Source organism: Lissotriton vulgaris, chromosome 3_1, assembly GCF_964263255.1.
Source record: "Lissotriton vulgaris chromosome 3_1, aLisVul1.2, whole genome shotgun sequence".
In the NCBI taxonomy this organism is placed as follows: domain Eukaryota; kingdom Metazoa; phylum Chordata; class Amphibia; order Caudata; family Salamandridae; genus Lissotriton; species Lissotriton vulgaris.
This window is the reverse complement of record NC_141689.1, coordinates 1,510,050,000-1,510,066,687: the sequence shown is the minus strand read 5'-3', so window position 1 is coordinate 1,510,066,687 and position 16,688 is coordinate 1,510,050,000. Positions and strand designations below refer to the sequence as shown.

Sequence of the window (16,688 nt, the reverse complement as noted above, 5' to 3'; positions counted from 1 at the left end):
TTAGCCACGGAAAGAAGGAGGTATGTAGATTAATGACTTCTTTTCCAAATGGCCGTAGTTAGCTTTTTTGAGAGTAGGGAAGGTCTTTCAAGTCTTTTGGTGTGCAAAAAAGTGTTTAGGCAAAAAGGTTGCCCTGGTGAAATTGTAACAGACAATGGTCCGCAGCTTTTGTCAAGGGAATTTACAGCTTTCCTAAAAAAAAAGCATCAAACATCATAGAACTGCAGATTATCATCCCAGTGAAAATGGTTTGATGGAGCGCTTCAAGAGGGTAGGAGGAGAGTGTGTTCCACTGGCCGTGGGTGCTGGCCTAAATTGAAGGAGAGTGATGCAAAATGTTGTGGAGTTATCGTACTACTCCACATTTGGTTACCAGTGACACTATTTTTTTTCTTCTAAAAGGTTGGGTGCAGTGCACGACGGTTGTCCCATCTTGGATGGAGAGGACAACACATCCTAAATTTGACAAATGCGATGTGAGAGAAAAAGTTAAAGATTATCAAGCATTCTATGCACAAAGACACAACATACAATTGTAGGTTGTGTAAGAGTGTGAAAGGAGGTGATTGGATTCGAGTCAGACTTGATACCTAGAGAAAAGGCATGTCAAAATGGTCACATCCCACGAGGGTGTGACGGGCAAGAGGCACCCTATGTCTTCCAGGTGGAAGGTTGTGGAATATGAGAAAAGTGTCGGTGTGCAGTGATTTAGAATGTGTTGCGCGGAGGTTCAAAGAGACTTCTAAAGATTCTTATAACCTCATGGTGAGTGAAAGGCAAGTTGACGTTAAAAATGTGTATTGCACCAGTAAGTCAGTAAAAACTCGTAGATTAGTAATGACGCATTGTATTTTTAACCCCTTCACTGCGGCGGCTATTCCGCCGAAGTGCTAAGGGGGGAGGGCGGCCGAGCGGCGGGCGCATGCTGGTGACGGAACCGCTCCGTCACCAGCGTCGGTTGCGCTGTGCTCATGACGGAGCGGTTCCGTCACAGCCCCGCCCGCTCAATAGAACGCACCGCGCAAGCGCGAAATCAGCACCGCGCAGGTGCGGCGGCCGGGCCATGACGGAACCGCTCCGTCATCAGCACAGCGCGACCGCGGCTGATGACGAAGCGGTTCCGTCATCAGCAGGGGAGGGGTTAAATGAGTTAAAAATGAAAAACAAAACACTATGCATTTTTTCAAATGAGTTAAAAATTTAAAACAAAACAGAATGCAGTTTGTTTCCCATATGATGTTGTAAAGATGTTGCTAATCCATATTTAGATCCAGCATTCAAGACCTCTTATATATACTTTAGTATTTACTTATATGTGTATGCAGGGCTTTAAGTGGGATGAAAAAATTGGGGGGTCTCTCGAGGGGGCGTGGCCGATGTAATTAATGGCGTTGCTTTAAAACACTTACAATACAAATCTGTGTTAAGCATAGTGTGCCGCCCGACTTGTATTTTTCTGTTTCTGTCATTGCATCCAGATATGTGATACAGCAAGTAACATCATACCTACAACAAGTAAGGACTATTGGCTTTGTAAATGGTTATTAGTTGCATAAGATAAATAAGCTGCAACTATGACTTGTTACGAAAAATATTGAAAAAAGCTTCCAATTAAAGCCCTGGTGACACCGCGACAATTATGCTGCTCTTGCGTTTCAGAAAGAGAAGGGAAATCCAGAAAGAAAATGACTCTTTAAGGATTTCCCTTCTCCTACAACGCTCAGCTGGCATGACCTCATGCCGTAACTTCTCCACTACTGAGAAGGGAGCAGTGTGAGCAGCGCACATCTATGTGACGGCTGTCTCGAAATGGGTCTCTATCGGGCTGTTTTGCGCCCTGGCACTTTTTTCAGGACTGCAGTGGCAGCAAACTGCTGTCACTGCAGTCCGGAAAAAAACGGACCGCCTGTGCCAGGGCTCAAAGCAGAGCACGATAGAGACCCGTTTCGAGGCCCCCTTTAAAAACTGCCGGTGCTCAGACCCCTTGAAACTTAAAGCCCTGTGTGTATGTACTCTGTGGGCTCTGGAGATCAGCCCTAGGACTTGTCTGTTCCGCTGAGGGACTTGTTTTTTCTGTTCAACTGCCTCTATTCAACTGTCTTGATAGAAAACAACCAGTAGAGGTCAGTAAAATACCAGAATTGCTTTCTGCGTAGGGACTTCCTTTTTTTAAAAAAATTTCTGGAAACTGCCTCTGTTTAACTTTCTTGATAGAAAAACGGCAGCAGAGGTCAGTAAAATACCAGAATCGCTATAGCATTCTCTAGATTCCACTTCGTAGAAATTGTCTTCCACGAGCACCTGTAGACAATATTTTTTCAAATCTTCGATTTTCAGTGATGTGACCAAGAAGGCCCTGATTTTATATTAAAAACACAGCTTTTGACTATACCATTTGCCGCTGAAAGGCAATATTTCTCTCCATGTGTTCCCATACCTGGCGAGTCACGCAGTTTGGTGCTTACTTTGCCTCTATGTTAAAGAACAGTATTTGTTTCAGCACCCAGGCTAATGTGCTGCATAGCTAAATTCATATAAGTTCCAAAAGGTGAGACCGATTGCATTGCAAATGCTTGTTAATATGTAAAGTCACTTTTGGTTGAATATTTCTGTAATGTTGATATGTTTTTATTTCTGGTAAAGGACATAAGTTGTAGTGTTTTCATACTGTTTGTTACTGTTGGGATTCTGTAGTGATGTAATGGGATTCTAAGAGAATTCTAGCAAGGGCCTGCCAGGTTTTGTATTAATAGATCATAGATAAGCACCTTTATCTCCTCCATGGCCATGTCGCTTTGTAAAAAAGAGGGCCTAGGGATGACAGGGAGGCCTGGTCCCTTGTTATGTGCGCAGTCCACATAATGGTTGAAGTATCCTGTGGAAAGAAGGATGTCTGCGATGTCTAGGGGTGTGGGGAGGATCCATTGATTCTGTAATGAAGAGGGTGTGAAACGTGTACCAAATAATAAGGTCTATGTTGTCTGATGCATGGAGTACTGCAGAGTGGTAATGAGCATTAGTTGAAATTTGTGTTCTGAGCTTAGAGTGTGTGTGGTAGTTTGTGTGATCTGAGAGGTTGTGTCTATGTTTTCTGAGAATACTGTGAGTGTCTGTCATCTTGGTGTAAGTGTTATTGTGTGGATTGGCAGTATGGGTTTCCGGGTGAGCCTATGTAGGTTTCATTGGAACAGGGTTTCTGGCCCAAGGCCGTTTGTGCCCCGAATAGCCCCAAACAGGCAAAGCCAGCATCTGTGTTCACCCTTTGCTGGGGATACCTGGATGGTGGAACTTCTTGAGGAGTTAATTGAAGTAAGTAGAAATCTGGTGGTGATGTTCATTCCTGTGCAGATGGATGATGGTAAATACAATGATGTCACTTCTTGTGCAGATGGGTGATGGGAAACCAAGTCCTCTTACCTGCCTCTTTTTCTTGGTCTCACCAGATGTTAGACTCAAAAATAAAAGCAGTCAGACATACACAAAAAGACTACAAATGGCTAAAGGTCCGACCACTGTGGTGTTGAAGGGACACCTCACAGGAGCAACAGTTAGACTCCTACTGTGTACTGGGCTTCTCACCACTGGTGCTCGTTTAAGAGGCCAACACTTAAGAAACCCTAAAAGGGGCCAGGAAATTAAGGTGATAGTGTGAGCGTCGAGCCCTGAAGGTAATACACTCATACCAGGTTCAGGAGTTCCCGTGCACACTGATATTCGTCCAGAGGGTCCCTCGTGATGGTGCTGTCAGTAAAGTTACATTTCCGACGATTGGTCCAGCACACAAGTAAAAGTCTGTGCAGCCGAAATAACATATTCCAAGACTATAAAAGTGCCACCTGATATACCACTTATTTTCCTTACTGTGCCACTAGGATATGGCAGAGGTGTGAAATTTGCCCTGTGCCTATGCCAATACACAGGCAATCGAAGCTGTACACATGTACGTGTTTCCTTGTATTTCTTTTGGGATTACAGACCATACGTGCACACCAGTGCACAGCACCATTCAGTGAAATGAAATATCTATGGTCGATGAATTTGACCAATTAATGCGAAAATCACAATCGGTGCAAGGAGGCAACTTAAGTCAACAAATTGTTTTAACTAAAACGTTAGATTGCAAAGACGTTTAGCTCTACAGGCCGATGCATTAAGCTGGAGTGCAATGAATTCGCTCTTTAAGACATAAAAGTATGTCCGTATGATTAATTCCCAGGCTCCAAGACATACGTGTATTGTTGTTCACATCTCCCTCCCCCATTCTCTACTCCCCCTTTCGCCAACTCTTACCATTTCTTCTCATTACACCCACAAGCAGACCACGTTCTCTCCTCCATTTTCCTTCCCCTGTGTATCCCTACCTTATACTAGATTCTCAGATTATAATCATTTCCTTCAGTGCCTTCCTGATCCTGTTTTTTTAGTTGGGTTTCTCTTATGGCACTTGTTTAAAATCATGTTTTGTTTTGATTGTAAATAAATATAGCTATCATAACATTTGTGTTCTTGTGAAGAGCGGTAGCGCCTAGAGTGTGGTAAAGTTGCGCTGTATAAAAATGCAAATAAATATAAACAGACAGCCATAGGTTAACAGTTCCTGGGTTGATATGTATTGTGCAATTTCAATGCATAGGGTGGTATGACTCCATGCAACCCAGCAACCCTGTGGCAGATGTACTACCAGGTCACTGGTTACCTTGGTGAAAACCTGCAGAGGCTCCACTGACATTAACAAATGGGTTCCTCAACTGTAGATAGAACTGGGGACCTGCAGGTTGGGTGGGGCAGGAGGACCACTAGTTTAAGACATTCCTTCCACTTTGCCACACCCCAGTTGAGGCCCTAAATTAGCAAAAAAATAATTTTGAAAGGAATAATTGAAGCCCAAGTATTTAATGGCTGTAAAGCTAGGCTGTATCTTTATTGTGTAATAGATTTCATCAGCATAAACACATTCTTCTTCACATGTCGCAAAGTGCATGCAGTTCAAGCCAAACGTTTTTATCAAATCAAAAATTTACATTTTTATTTTTGTGTTTTGAATTTAGACACGAGTACATCAGCGGGTATTATCGGCTCTCTGCATACTTTGTTGCCAAGGTACTTGCTGATTTAATACCCATGAGAACTGTGCCAAGCATCATCTTCACCTGCATTGTTTATTTCATGATTGGTAAGTATGACCTCGTGTATAGAACAAACAAACAAAAACAAAAGTCCCTTGCTTTGTTCATCTAAAAGTATGTATAGTGAGCTTATATTTGGCATATGAGATTTCTCAAATTTTTAGAAAGCTTTTTTTGTTCTGTGTTTGGATAATTTGAGTGTGTTAAGTTTGGAAACGTAACTTTCACACTCTTTGTGAAGGTTTTTAAATAACATTTTAAAAAACATGTATAAGAAAATATAAAAAAGATGTATTTTGAGAGAAAAGCCTGGCAAATTCTCTGTTATGAGAATTCTTAACACAAAATATACTTTAACAGGAAACTTAGCCTTCAAGTAAAGTTGTGTAAATTCCACAAATTTCTCAAACTCAAAGTGCAAAGCTGAGAATCTGGCAATGTGTCAAACAGTGATTCTTAACCTTTTGACTTCTGTTGACTCCACTTAATCATTTACTGGAATCTGGGGACCTCCAATGAATCACTTTCTACCATGACAAGGGCACTTAGTCTAAGGGAAGAGTTGCGCTCCACTGGATATTTGGTTCGATTAGTAGAACTTGTTTGATTGTAGTGGTGCTACTCGGAAGGGGGTGACCCTAACAACCCCTTGACAATGTATTATTGAGCATACATTCACAAATTGAGAGACAAAACCTGTGCACACACAATAAATATTAACAGTTGATATCTTTTTAGTGTTCTCAGAGACCATGAGATAGGGCAGTCGATATATATTTCACTTGTGGTTATTGCGCCAGCCGATACGTGTTTCATTGTAGTGGCGTTCATTCCAAATCTTCAGGGCTAGATCCTAATAGAAAAGGTGGATAATCCCCCACGACTGGTGATAATTCCGACCCAGTCAGGGTGTCGGTAGATATTTCTATGTAACGGCCAGGGAAGTCCAGAAGCGCTGTGGAAAAAGTCCAAAGCGACTGGTCTTGTGCCGGTAATAGGTCAGGACCGGTATGGGCGGAATATAGTTGCGAGATTGTTACAATGAATTATTGATTGGTCGAGTCGGAACGGGAACATTCATAGATGCACCCATCAGCACATAGAGGACGCCGGTTCGAGCTCCGGGACCATTGACGAGGGCACTTTCCTGAACAGAGCTCCCATTGAGGCAGCGGTTCCCGTTCCGACCCGACCAATCAATAATTCATTGTAACAAGATTAACTCAGATCAACACCTTCGGACTTTTTAGACAGCAACTACTACTGGTCCGTCCAACCAGCAAATGTCTCGCAACTATATTCCGCCCATACCGGTCCTGACCTATTACCGGCAGAAGACCAGTCGCTTTGGACTTTTTCCACAGCAGGTCTGGACTTCCCTGGCCGTTTCATAGAAATAACTACCGACACCCTGACTGGGTCGGAATTATCACCAGTCGTGGGGGATTATCCACCTTTTCCATTAGGATCTAGCCCTGAAGATTTGAAGTGTACTCCACTCCAATGAAACACGTGTCGGCTGGCGCAATAAACACAAGTGCAATATATATCGACTGGCCTTTCTCATTGTCTCTGAGAACACTAAAAAGATATCAAGTGTTAATATTTATTGTGTGTGCACCGCTCCAATGAATCACTATCAGAATCAGGAGACACCCAATGAAGTGCACTCTTATTGAACATTCTATTTTGGTTTCTAGCATGCAACCCAGTATTACAGTCATTTCCTCCCATTAGGCTCTGTTCTTGGCGCATTGCCACGCCAGAGGTATAAAATCAACATTGTCTTCTACACAGCTTTTGCACCTGGCATCTGTCTGAAGCCCATATTTCTGTACTTTAAGGGGTGTGTGGTATATTTGGTGTAAATATTTATAGTATATTATGCACAACAGATTGTAAATACTTAATTCTGTTTGTTACATTTGCACTAATCCCTTCAAATCAATCTATGGACCCCAACTTACATTTTAGCCTCACATTTCTTCTTATTTAGGAACATTTAAAATTCTTCACTTTTGCATGTTGCTTCTTTATCTACATACACTTCATTATTCTGTTAATAAATAATTTTCTAAGCAGTTGTGGGCCCCCACTGGTTCCCAGACAACAGTTTAAGAACTACAGGTGTGTAATACTATAGTTTGCAATAACATATGTTGCCAGTTAGATGACATGAGTCTATTCTGGAATAAACATGGGGTTTTCTCTTTTTTTACTATTTTAATATTTTTTTCTGAAGTCCTATCTCTCACAATAAAAACAAACTTTTATCTTTCTTATAATGTAATCTCTACTCATCCAAGAGACCGAGTGGAATACTTGAACTCTTTGGGACAGGCAATGGTGTGATGACGTCTAAAGCATTGAGAAGAGGAGATTCTACCCATTTTCCAAAGATGCATTGGCGAAAAATATACACTTGTTTCAATGGGAATAGCTGGAGCTCCACCAAAACCATCAACATGGCCCCAAGGTCACCTGTTCACCATGTGCCTCAACACAGTTCTATGTGGCCTCAAAAGTATTAAAGAAATGGGACGTTGCTTGGACATCCATGGTTAATTTGGTGGAATATAATGGCCTGTTGTCAAGATGTATGGCTCTTAGGGCCAGATGTACTAAGAATGGAGTTCGTAAAAGTGGTCGCAAATTGAGTACAGACTTTTACCAAATCCGTTCAGTTTTTGCAAACTGACCTATGTACTTAATAGGGCTGTTCTTTTAGTAGTAGATCGCAATTCAGTTACCTCATGTATAATAATGAAGTAGATTGCAAAATGTGACCCACTGTGAATGACATCCATCAGGCATAGATGCCTGCAAAGATCATAAGAACACCATGTCTGGGATTGCTTTTTAAATAAACCAATTAAAAAAATTAAAGCCCTTTTCCATGGAGGAAAAAGGTATGCTTTTAAAAAAGAGAAACGTTTATAAACCAATTGTTAAGAGTATGCACTGATCCCCTAGACCACTAACGGCTCCTAAAAAATGTTTTTAGATCATTCACAAAGGGATTTTCTGTATGCGAACAGGTTACTACCTCCTATGAGATGTTGGTCAAATATTAGTCTATTGCGACCGCATTTCGGTTGCAAAACATCAATACATACTATGGGAAATTGTGTTGTCGGTTCACTGGGCTGTAAGCCCTTGTCAAGCAACATTCACAGTACCTTGTAGGTTGAACCACAAAAAGTCACTAAAGTAACCCGTGCTTAACCTAGGTAGTTTAGCACAAAATGCTTAACTCAGAGGCCATGCATAAAGTATTTATGCAGCACACAAGCAGTTGTAAAGTGAACACACAACACAAGAAAAGTCCCAAACCAATTTAGAAAAATAGAGTGAATTTTAATAAAATCTGTGACACCCAAACAACAGAAATCTAATCAGTAGAACCGTAGCTATGAATTTTTAAAGTTGTTAGGGAAAATCTAGTGCCTATAAGACCAAATTGCTAATCGCGATATCTAGTCATGTGAGACTGGGTCAAAGTCGAAATTATATGGCCGTCCACAATCAGGTTCGGACTGGGATCGATAGCCAGCCCAGGCAATTACTTCTGACCTGCCCCCGGGCAGACAGATCGTATGTAATTGCCGGGGCTGGAACACTGCTGCTGCTGCGCTTTTGTTACAAGGGGCCGATTTTGCAGCACTGCTGCAAAATTTCCCCCAGCAACAAAAACGGCCCCTACCGGTACAGAACCAGCCCCACCCTTACGGCCCACCGGGGAAATGCCCGGTGCCCACTACGGCCAGTCCGGCCCTGACCGTAGTGGAGCGCGGTTTGGATACAAGAAGTGGATGGGGCCCAGTCTGCTCTTACCTTTGAACTTTGAAGAAATTCTGACAAAAATGAGAAGGTATAGTTCAGTGGGGCAAGGCTGCTGGAGGTGTAAGAGGAGGGAGCGTTGTCATTGGCTGGCCTTGGGATGAACCTGCGGTGAAGATTTTCTACATTCAAACTTAGTCGCCGTAAAGGAAGTCTAAAATCTCCAGCCAGACGAAGCACAGTGCTGTAGCTGAAGACAGTTCCTCGAGGTCTTATACCCCTTTGGCAAAGGACCGCTAAAAAGGATTTGCTGCTGCAGAGAAGAATGTAGCCGGAGAAGCTGCAAGGTCAATCTGACCGGCGATGTATTTTGGGCGGATAGGCGAGCAGGTTGGTCCAAGTCTCCTCTTGGTTCTCAGAGCACTTTTAGTCCAAAATTTGTCAGTCCTCAGTTTTGGTTTTTTACGACCTGGGCTCCTTTAGCACCATAACCAAGGGTCCAGGACTGGTGGGACACCTCTTGGGGGTTCAGCACTCACTCAGACTGGGTCCAGGTGTGGGTTTAAGATGGTGGAAGCCTTTTATGTCCCTGTGGTTCTGAGCAGGAGGCCAGCGAACCTTGGGGTTCCTTCTGTTAGTCGTGGGTGTAGGTGAAGATGCAGGGCTCAGCAACAGGGCTCGCCTTTGAAAGTTCAAGGCAGACGGCAAGAAGTAAAGCAGTCCTTCCAGGTACAGCAGCAGTCTGGCTGAGTGCACAGCAGGTAACAGCAGCAAGCAGTCCTCTGAGAGTCCTTCAGCAGGTCTAACAGTGAACTTAACCGTTGGTGTTTGAGGCCCTATTTTTATAACAACACAATATAGACCTGATCTTTTAAATGAACAAGGTACTCGGAAATCCCTCCATCATAGTTTGGTCACCCAAATTTGTGTGAGTAAACAGTGGCTACAATTATACCCTCTGTTCTAGGGAATCCATGTTCACCTTTTGTTTAAAAAGTCTCCCCCGGTCTGTACCACCCAGTGGCCCTTTATAACATATTAGATAGTAGGCAACAGTGTGTCCTGGTTTTATTGTGAGCAGACTCACAGCACATAATAAAATAGGATAGCCAGTGGATTGTTAGCTCATTTTTAGACTTGGTATAGTGGTAGTCATGCTCAGATCCCGCTATTCCTTACAGGATTGGTACAACCGGGCACGCGGATAAGGTATCCTGAGTGCTGACATCACGATACACCACACTGAGCACGCTGTTTCTTTTCCTTATTTTTCTACACTTTTATGTTACGGGTTGGCAGTTGCTGATGATGAGAACCTGAGGGTGCAGGTGAGAACCAATCCGCACACTCCCATGGTGTTACTCCCGTGAGGCACTGCTTACCTTTTTCACCACTTTTTTCTTATTTTCCGTTGTCCACACCACTGGGTGGTACAGACCGGGGGAAACTGAGTTCCAACATTTTTTTTTAAAATAGTTGAACATGGATTCCCTAGAACAGATGGTATAATTGTTGCCGCTGTTTACTCACACAAATTTGGGTGACCAAATCATGATGAAGGGATTTCCAAGTACCTTGTTCATTTAAAATATCAGGTCTATATTGTGTTGTAATACTATGAGTGGGGGGGGGGAGGCCTGATCTTCATCCCTCTCTAGCTGCTTTTTGTATATGGCCCTATTTTTATACCCTGGTGCCTTGGTTCTGGGAGGTGGGAGAAGCTTCTAGACAGTGGTTTGTGGTTTTAAATGTGCATGGAATCTCCTGGCTCCCCTGCCCTGGCTCCATGCTGGCTGTAGTGATAATATGAGGTCCTTAGGCCTTTTTGTGAAGGCAGAGCACAGGCTGTTTAGTTGCAAGTGGGGCTGTGCTCAGCTCCATCCCCCTCCTGCCAGCAGATGGCCCATTCAGGCACACCTAATCCCTATATTGTGTGACTGTCTGGGAGGAATTCAAAAAGTCTAACTACCAGTTGCACCTAGTCATGTGACAGGCTACAGGCACAAATGGGCTAAGAGCAGGAAAATGCCAACTTTCTAAAAGTGCCATTTTCAAAATTGTAATAAAAATCTGACATTCCTATTGAAGAGGGTTTATTATTACAAGTCTAACAGTAGTGAAAACCACATTTGGGATTTTTTCCACTACCAGGACATGTAGAACCTGAACGTTTATGTCTGACTTTTTAATTACATAGCACCCTGCCCCATGGACCACCTGAGGCCAACCTTTGGAATGACACATTTGTAATGAAAGGGGAGATTGAGGCGTGGCAAGGCGATGTTGATGCTTAGTCGACATGGCAGTTTAAAACTGCATTCAACCAATCTATCAATCAGGGGGTTTGTAAAGTGCACTAACCTGCGAGGGTCTCAAGACACTGGGGGGGTATGGGGGGGACAGCTCAGGATCAGTCGAAGAGCCAGGTCTTGAGGTCCTTCCTGAAAGTGTGCAGTGTTGGAGAGCGTCTTGTGTTCAAAGGGAGCTCGTTCCATGTCTTGGCTGCGATGTGAGAGAAGGCTCTCACGCCTGTTCTGTTCCTGCGGATACGGGGGACCTCTGCCAGGGCCAGGTTGGCGCAGCTGAAGTTTCTCTTGGGTATGTGGCAGGATAGTCTTTCGTTGATATATTTGGGTCCGATGTTGTTGAGGGATTTGTAGGAGTGGGTGAGGAGTTTGAAAGTGTCCCTTTTCTCGTCAGGGAGCCAGTGGAGGTCTCATAGGTGTTAGGTCATGTGCTCGTGTCTAGGAATTCCTAGAACGAGTCTGGCGGAGGCATTCTGGATGGTCTGGAGTCTGTGCTGGAGTGTTTTTGTTAAACTGGCATAGAGGACTTTCCCTTAGTCCAGTCTATTGCTGATGAGTGTGTGGGTGACATTCCTTCTGCAGTCGGAGGGGATCCACTTGAAAGACTTGCGGAGGATGCGAAGGCAGTTGAAGCTTGTGGAGGTGACTGAGTTGATCTGGCGGTTCATGGAGAGGGAGGAGACAAGGATGATGCTGAGGTTCCGAGCGTGGTCTGTAGGGGTGGGTGGGTTTCCGGGGGCGGAAGGCCACCAGGTGTTGTCCCAGGCAGAGGTGTGGGGACCAAGGATGAGGACTTTGGTTTTCCCTGAGTTTAGGTTCAGGCAGCTGTCCTTCATCCAGGCTGCCACGTTCTTCATGCCTTCCTGGAAGCATAGTTTGGTGTCTTCGGGATTCTTCGTGAGCGAGAGGATGAGCTGGGTGTCTTCGGCATAGGATACGATGCTGAGCCCGTGCTGTCTGATGATGGCAGCGAGGGGGGCCATGTAGATGTTGAAGAGTGTGGGGCTCACTGAGGATCCCTGGGGTACTCCGCAGATGATTTCCATGGGTTTGGAGAGGAAAGGATGGAGACGGATCCTCTGGGTTCTGTCGGAGAGGAAGGATTGGATCCAGTCAAGGGCAGCTCCTTGAATTCCCACGTTGTGCAGTCTGGTTGCGAGTGTGCAATGTGAAACGGTGTCAAAAGCTTCAGAGAGGTCTAGCAGGATGAATATCGGTGCCGGTGAATAATTGCCTTGCTTCACCCCAAAACACTCAGATAGCTCCTCTTTGTCGCCCAAGATGCAAAACAAAGAATGAAGGAAATTCATCCACAGAGCATCTTTTCTAACAGGTAATTAATATTTTCACCTTGAGGGCAGGTCACTACTATTCAAAAAACTGATTGAAACGTTGTAATATCACTGAAATAAGAATACAAACATACTCTCAACTGTTTCAGTTTTCCAGACAAATGAATATTCACAGCTCTATTAAAAGATTATACCTGTGCCATTAACATCTTTTCTTTCATAGGGTTAAAGAAAACTGCTGGAGCCTTCTTTACCACAATGCTCACAGTTACAATGGTCTCCTACACAGCCACTTCCATGGGACTTGCTATTTCTGCAGGACAGGACGTGGTCTCAGTGGCTAACCTTCTCATCACTGTCTGCTTCGTCTTAATGCTGGTGAGTTCTGGACAGATATACATTCAGCAGATCTTATATATCATATTTCCCCTGTTAATTTTTCAGACTGCTATTTACAAACCCTATAATGCATCTAAAAGTGTTGTTGATATGTAATGTTATGAGATAGAAGTAAAGTTTATTGAGCACATTTTGCTCTCGCCTTTAAATCGCCGGCAGTGCAAAAATGGGGATCAAATGGTTTGTTCGGTTTGTGCACTGCCAGCAGAGTCTACTTAAGGCACAAAGAAACGTCTGACATACCTCACAAGTAGCTGTATCGCCAATACACAAATAAATGTATGCTCATGAGTGAATAGTCCTATTTTTGGGTCCTGTGTGAATTTCTTTTGGCCCATGCATCCATTAATTGTGTGGCAAGGTCATGGGCAAAAAGGATCCTGTTCTTTCTAGCTTCACTTCAAGAACATAGCAGGTTGCAGCCATCAATACGCATACCATCTTTCCCAGAACCCACTGGGACATTAAAAACAAACAACATGGAGGATCTGGATGTGTAACTACAACACAACTTTGTAATTAAAATTTAGCCTCACAGCAAAGAAATAGGCGGTGAGGACTATGAAAGAAGACATTCTCGCACTGAACTGTGACTGATGGGTACTGTCTGGGGGACATCTTTTTTGTAGTTTATTTCCCTGGTGGTCTGGGGAAAGTGTTTTATTGATGGTTATTTGCTGCTTTGTTTAAATTAAAGTAAATGACAGTCTGTTAACGTGTTCGAATTTAGATCATTAAACCAAATTGTTGATCTTTTTTTATTTTCTTCTCAGCTTTTCTCTGGCCTTCTGGTTAATTTGCCGTCTATTATGGGTTGGCTGAACTGGCTGAAATACTTCAGTATTCCTCGATATGGCCTAGAAGTAAGTGGAACATTTCCCCTTTGCAATAGTTATGCTATTATTTTTGTTATTCTACTATCGTGAAGAACAAGTTTATCACCAAAGTATATTGGCTTGCCACGTATGCCATGCCATTCCACATACTGCCACTCTACATTAGTCAACCACACTCCACTCTACTGTATGCCACTCTTCTCTATGCCACTCCACTTGATATCACTCTACTCTATGCCATTCTACTCCATTCTACACCATTCTAAGCCACTGCACTGTGCGCCACTCTACTCTAGTCTGCACCACTCTACTTTATGCTACTGTACTGTATGCCACTCTACTGTGCACCACACTACTGTACACCATTGCACTCTAGGTCATACTACTGCATTCTGCACAACTCAACTCAGCACCACTCAACTATACGCTACTCCACTGTATACCACTACTCTATTCTGAACCAATCTACACCCACCACTGCACTCTGTGCTACTGTATTCTGTGCAGCTCTACTCTGCACCACTCTGCACCATTTTACTCTACACCACTCTACTTTCCACCACTCTACTCTAGGCCACTATACTCTATGCCACTGTACTCCGCGAACTGCACTGTACCCCGCTGTACTGTCACTGCACTCTACAGCAATCTATTGCATTATGCATCACTCTTCTCTACACCATTGCACTCTACTTTGCACCACTCTACTCTAAGCGATTCTACTCTATGCCACTGTACTGCAGCTACGCATCTGTACTCTACTCGGCACTAAGGGTGGGCGTAGTTCGCGAAGTAGCGCTACGCGAAGCTACGCGAAGTGCACTTCGCACTACGCGAACTTCACGTAGCACTACGCGAGCTGCGTAGTAGCAGGTTCGCACTGTGCAAGATGTGTTTTCAATGATTGCACAGTGCGGACACGCATCCGGCACTGTGCAATCATTGAGAACGGCATCTTGTACAGTGCGAGCTGTAGTTTTTGTGCTGCTCGAGTAGATTATTACTCGAGCTGCAGCTTTCTCAACGGGAACTGGTAGTTTCTCATTGAGAGCGGTCGCGAGCATGCGCAACCACTCACAATGAGAAACCTTACCTCCCCGCGTTGAGAATCTCGCTGGGATGTCATTTTGCTTGCTTGCGGTCGCGAAAATGACGTTCAGGACCGCGAACAAGCAAAAAATGAGCGCTGCACTACGCTACGCTGCACTACGCGTGTTCGCACTGTGCTACGTGCAGCTCGTGTAGTGCGAAGTTGCACAAACTTCGCAAACTCTGCGAGCGTAGCATTGTGCTTTGCCCAGGGTTACTCGGCACCACTATATTCAACGCCACTGCACTCTGCCACTCTACTGTGCGCCACTCCAAGTCACTCTACTCCACCACACTGTGCGTTACTGTACGCCACTCCACTCACCAAGAAATTATCAAGAAAGTACCCGGCACGATTCAGATGTAAAAAAATATATATCTCTAAAAGAATTGATACCAAAATAAACATTATATGGCTGGAAAACAATTTTTCCAAACAAACAAAACATAGAAATGTAAAGAAAAAAAACAAATGTTGGGGATAGGCTATAGTTAGGAAAACATAAAAATTTATTTGTATACAAAACAGATTAATCTACACAAACACTGGAAATTCTAAAGTTATTGGAATATCTTGCAGTTATAATTTGCACACCACCCAAAACTTAATATAACTCGTGCCCCTCTGTACATTTTGTTGTGAACACGCTAGGCAGACTAAATGAACTATAACTAATGCCTCCTCCATTCACTGCTTATATGCTTTCATATTAATCACTGAAAGCATCTTAATTCATGCCTTTCACAACAGCACTTGTGACTTCTCAAATGACATCAGTTATAAAAACACTGTGCGTGGTAGAGGGGCGAGTTATAGTTCATCAAGTCTGCTTAGCGAGTCTTACCATGTAAACTGATTACCCCAGTTCAAGTACAAGCATGTCTTGCCACACTTGAACACATGAGGCACTGGGCAAATATAGAACATTGGCCATAACCGATATCCCCCATCGCTTTGTGGTCGCAACAGAAATGAGAAGAAATAAAGACGTTCCTAATAAAATAGCATTATTTAATAATATTTGAAGCTACTACTAGAGACTGTGCTTTTGGAAGCAATAGGGATTTAGGATTTCAACTCAGAGAAGGGAAAAAGAATCAATGTACATTATTGTAAGAATAATTATTGAAGACTAAGAGGCCTATTCAAACACTGCATTTTATAGTATGGTTAGCAGTACTAACAATAGAACTACTAAAGTACTACAATGCTATTTACAAAACCCACAAGTGTAAATCTCCACCTCCTCTATCTTTTTTTATTGGTAGATTCTTACAAATGTAAGTTTACTACTGAGTAGTTACTTTGGGAGGGACCAGGTGCAGTGGTTGAAAAGCAGGACGTATTTACTACAAAGTTGTTGGAGTTCAGGGAGAAGTAAGGGGGGTTAAGGTGGTGGTAGGATGGGGTTTTGGGAGGGACATGCACCCATCCACAAAAGGATACGCCCATTCCTATTCACAAACTGTATTTTTAAAGTCAAGATAGCTAAAGAGAGACCCAGAAAAGTAGTAAATTAGTCTGACTCAGCGCTGAAGTTAATCCAGCACCACGAACGGCCAACCACTGCTACTGTAACAACCTCCCTTAGAAAATATTTGTGACAGTAATTTAAAATAAAGGCCAATAGTAAATCATGTTACATTAAATCAAATTATTTAACGTCGTTAAAAATATATACAGATATAATTTAATGTTAAGAAAAACATCTAACAATAATATGTATTTATTATTTATTTATGGACTATTTTTAAACCCCTTTTTTGAATTCAAACATTAATGTAGCAATACATTTGTTTTTAAATATAACTTTTAATTAATCCTTAAAATTACTTTTAATAATTATTAAGGCATAAAGA

At 43.0% G+C, this 16,688-nt stretch overlaps 1 protein-coding gene across 2 annotated transcripts in view; it reads left to right on the top strand.

The window, feature by feature from the left end:
* Window positions 1-16,688, top strand: part of LOC147728085 (broad substrate specificity ATP-binding cassette transporter ABCG2-like) — a 514,375-nt gene that overhangs the window by 449,386 nt on the left and 48,301 nt on the right. For both annotated transcript variants that reach the window (XM_086961970.1, XM_086961971.1), the window contains exons 12-14: window positions 5,049-5,173; window positions 12,728-12,882; window positions 13,677-13,766. In XM_086961970.1, coding sequence (XP_086818096.1) covers window positions 5,049-5,173; window positions 12,728-12,882; window positions 13,677-13,766 — 370 coding nt within the window. The remainder of the gene's footprint in view (window positions 1-5,048; window positions 5,174-12,727; window positions 12,883-13,676; window positions 13,767-16,688) is intronic.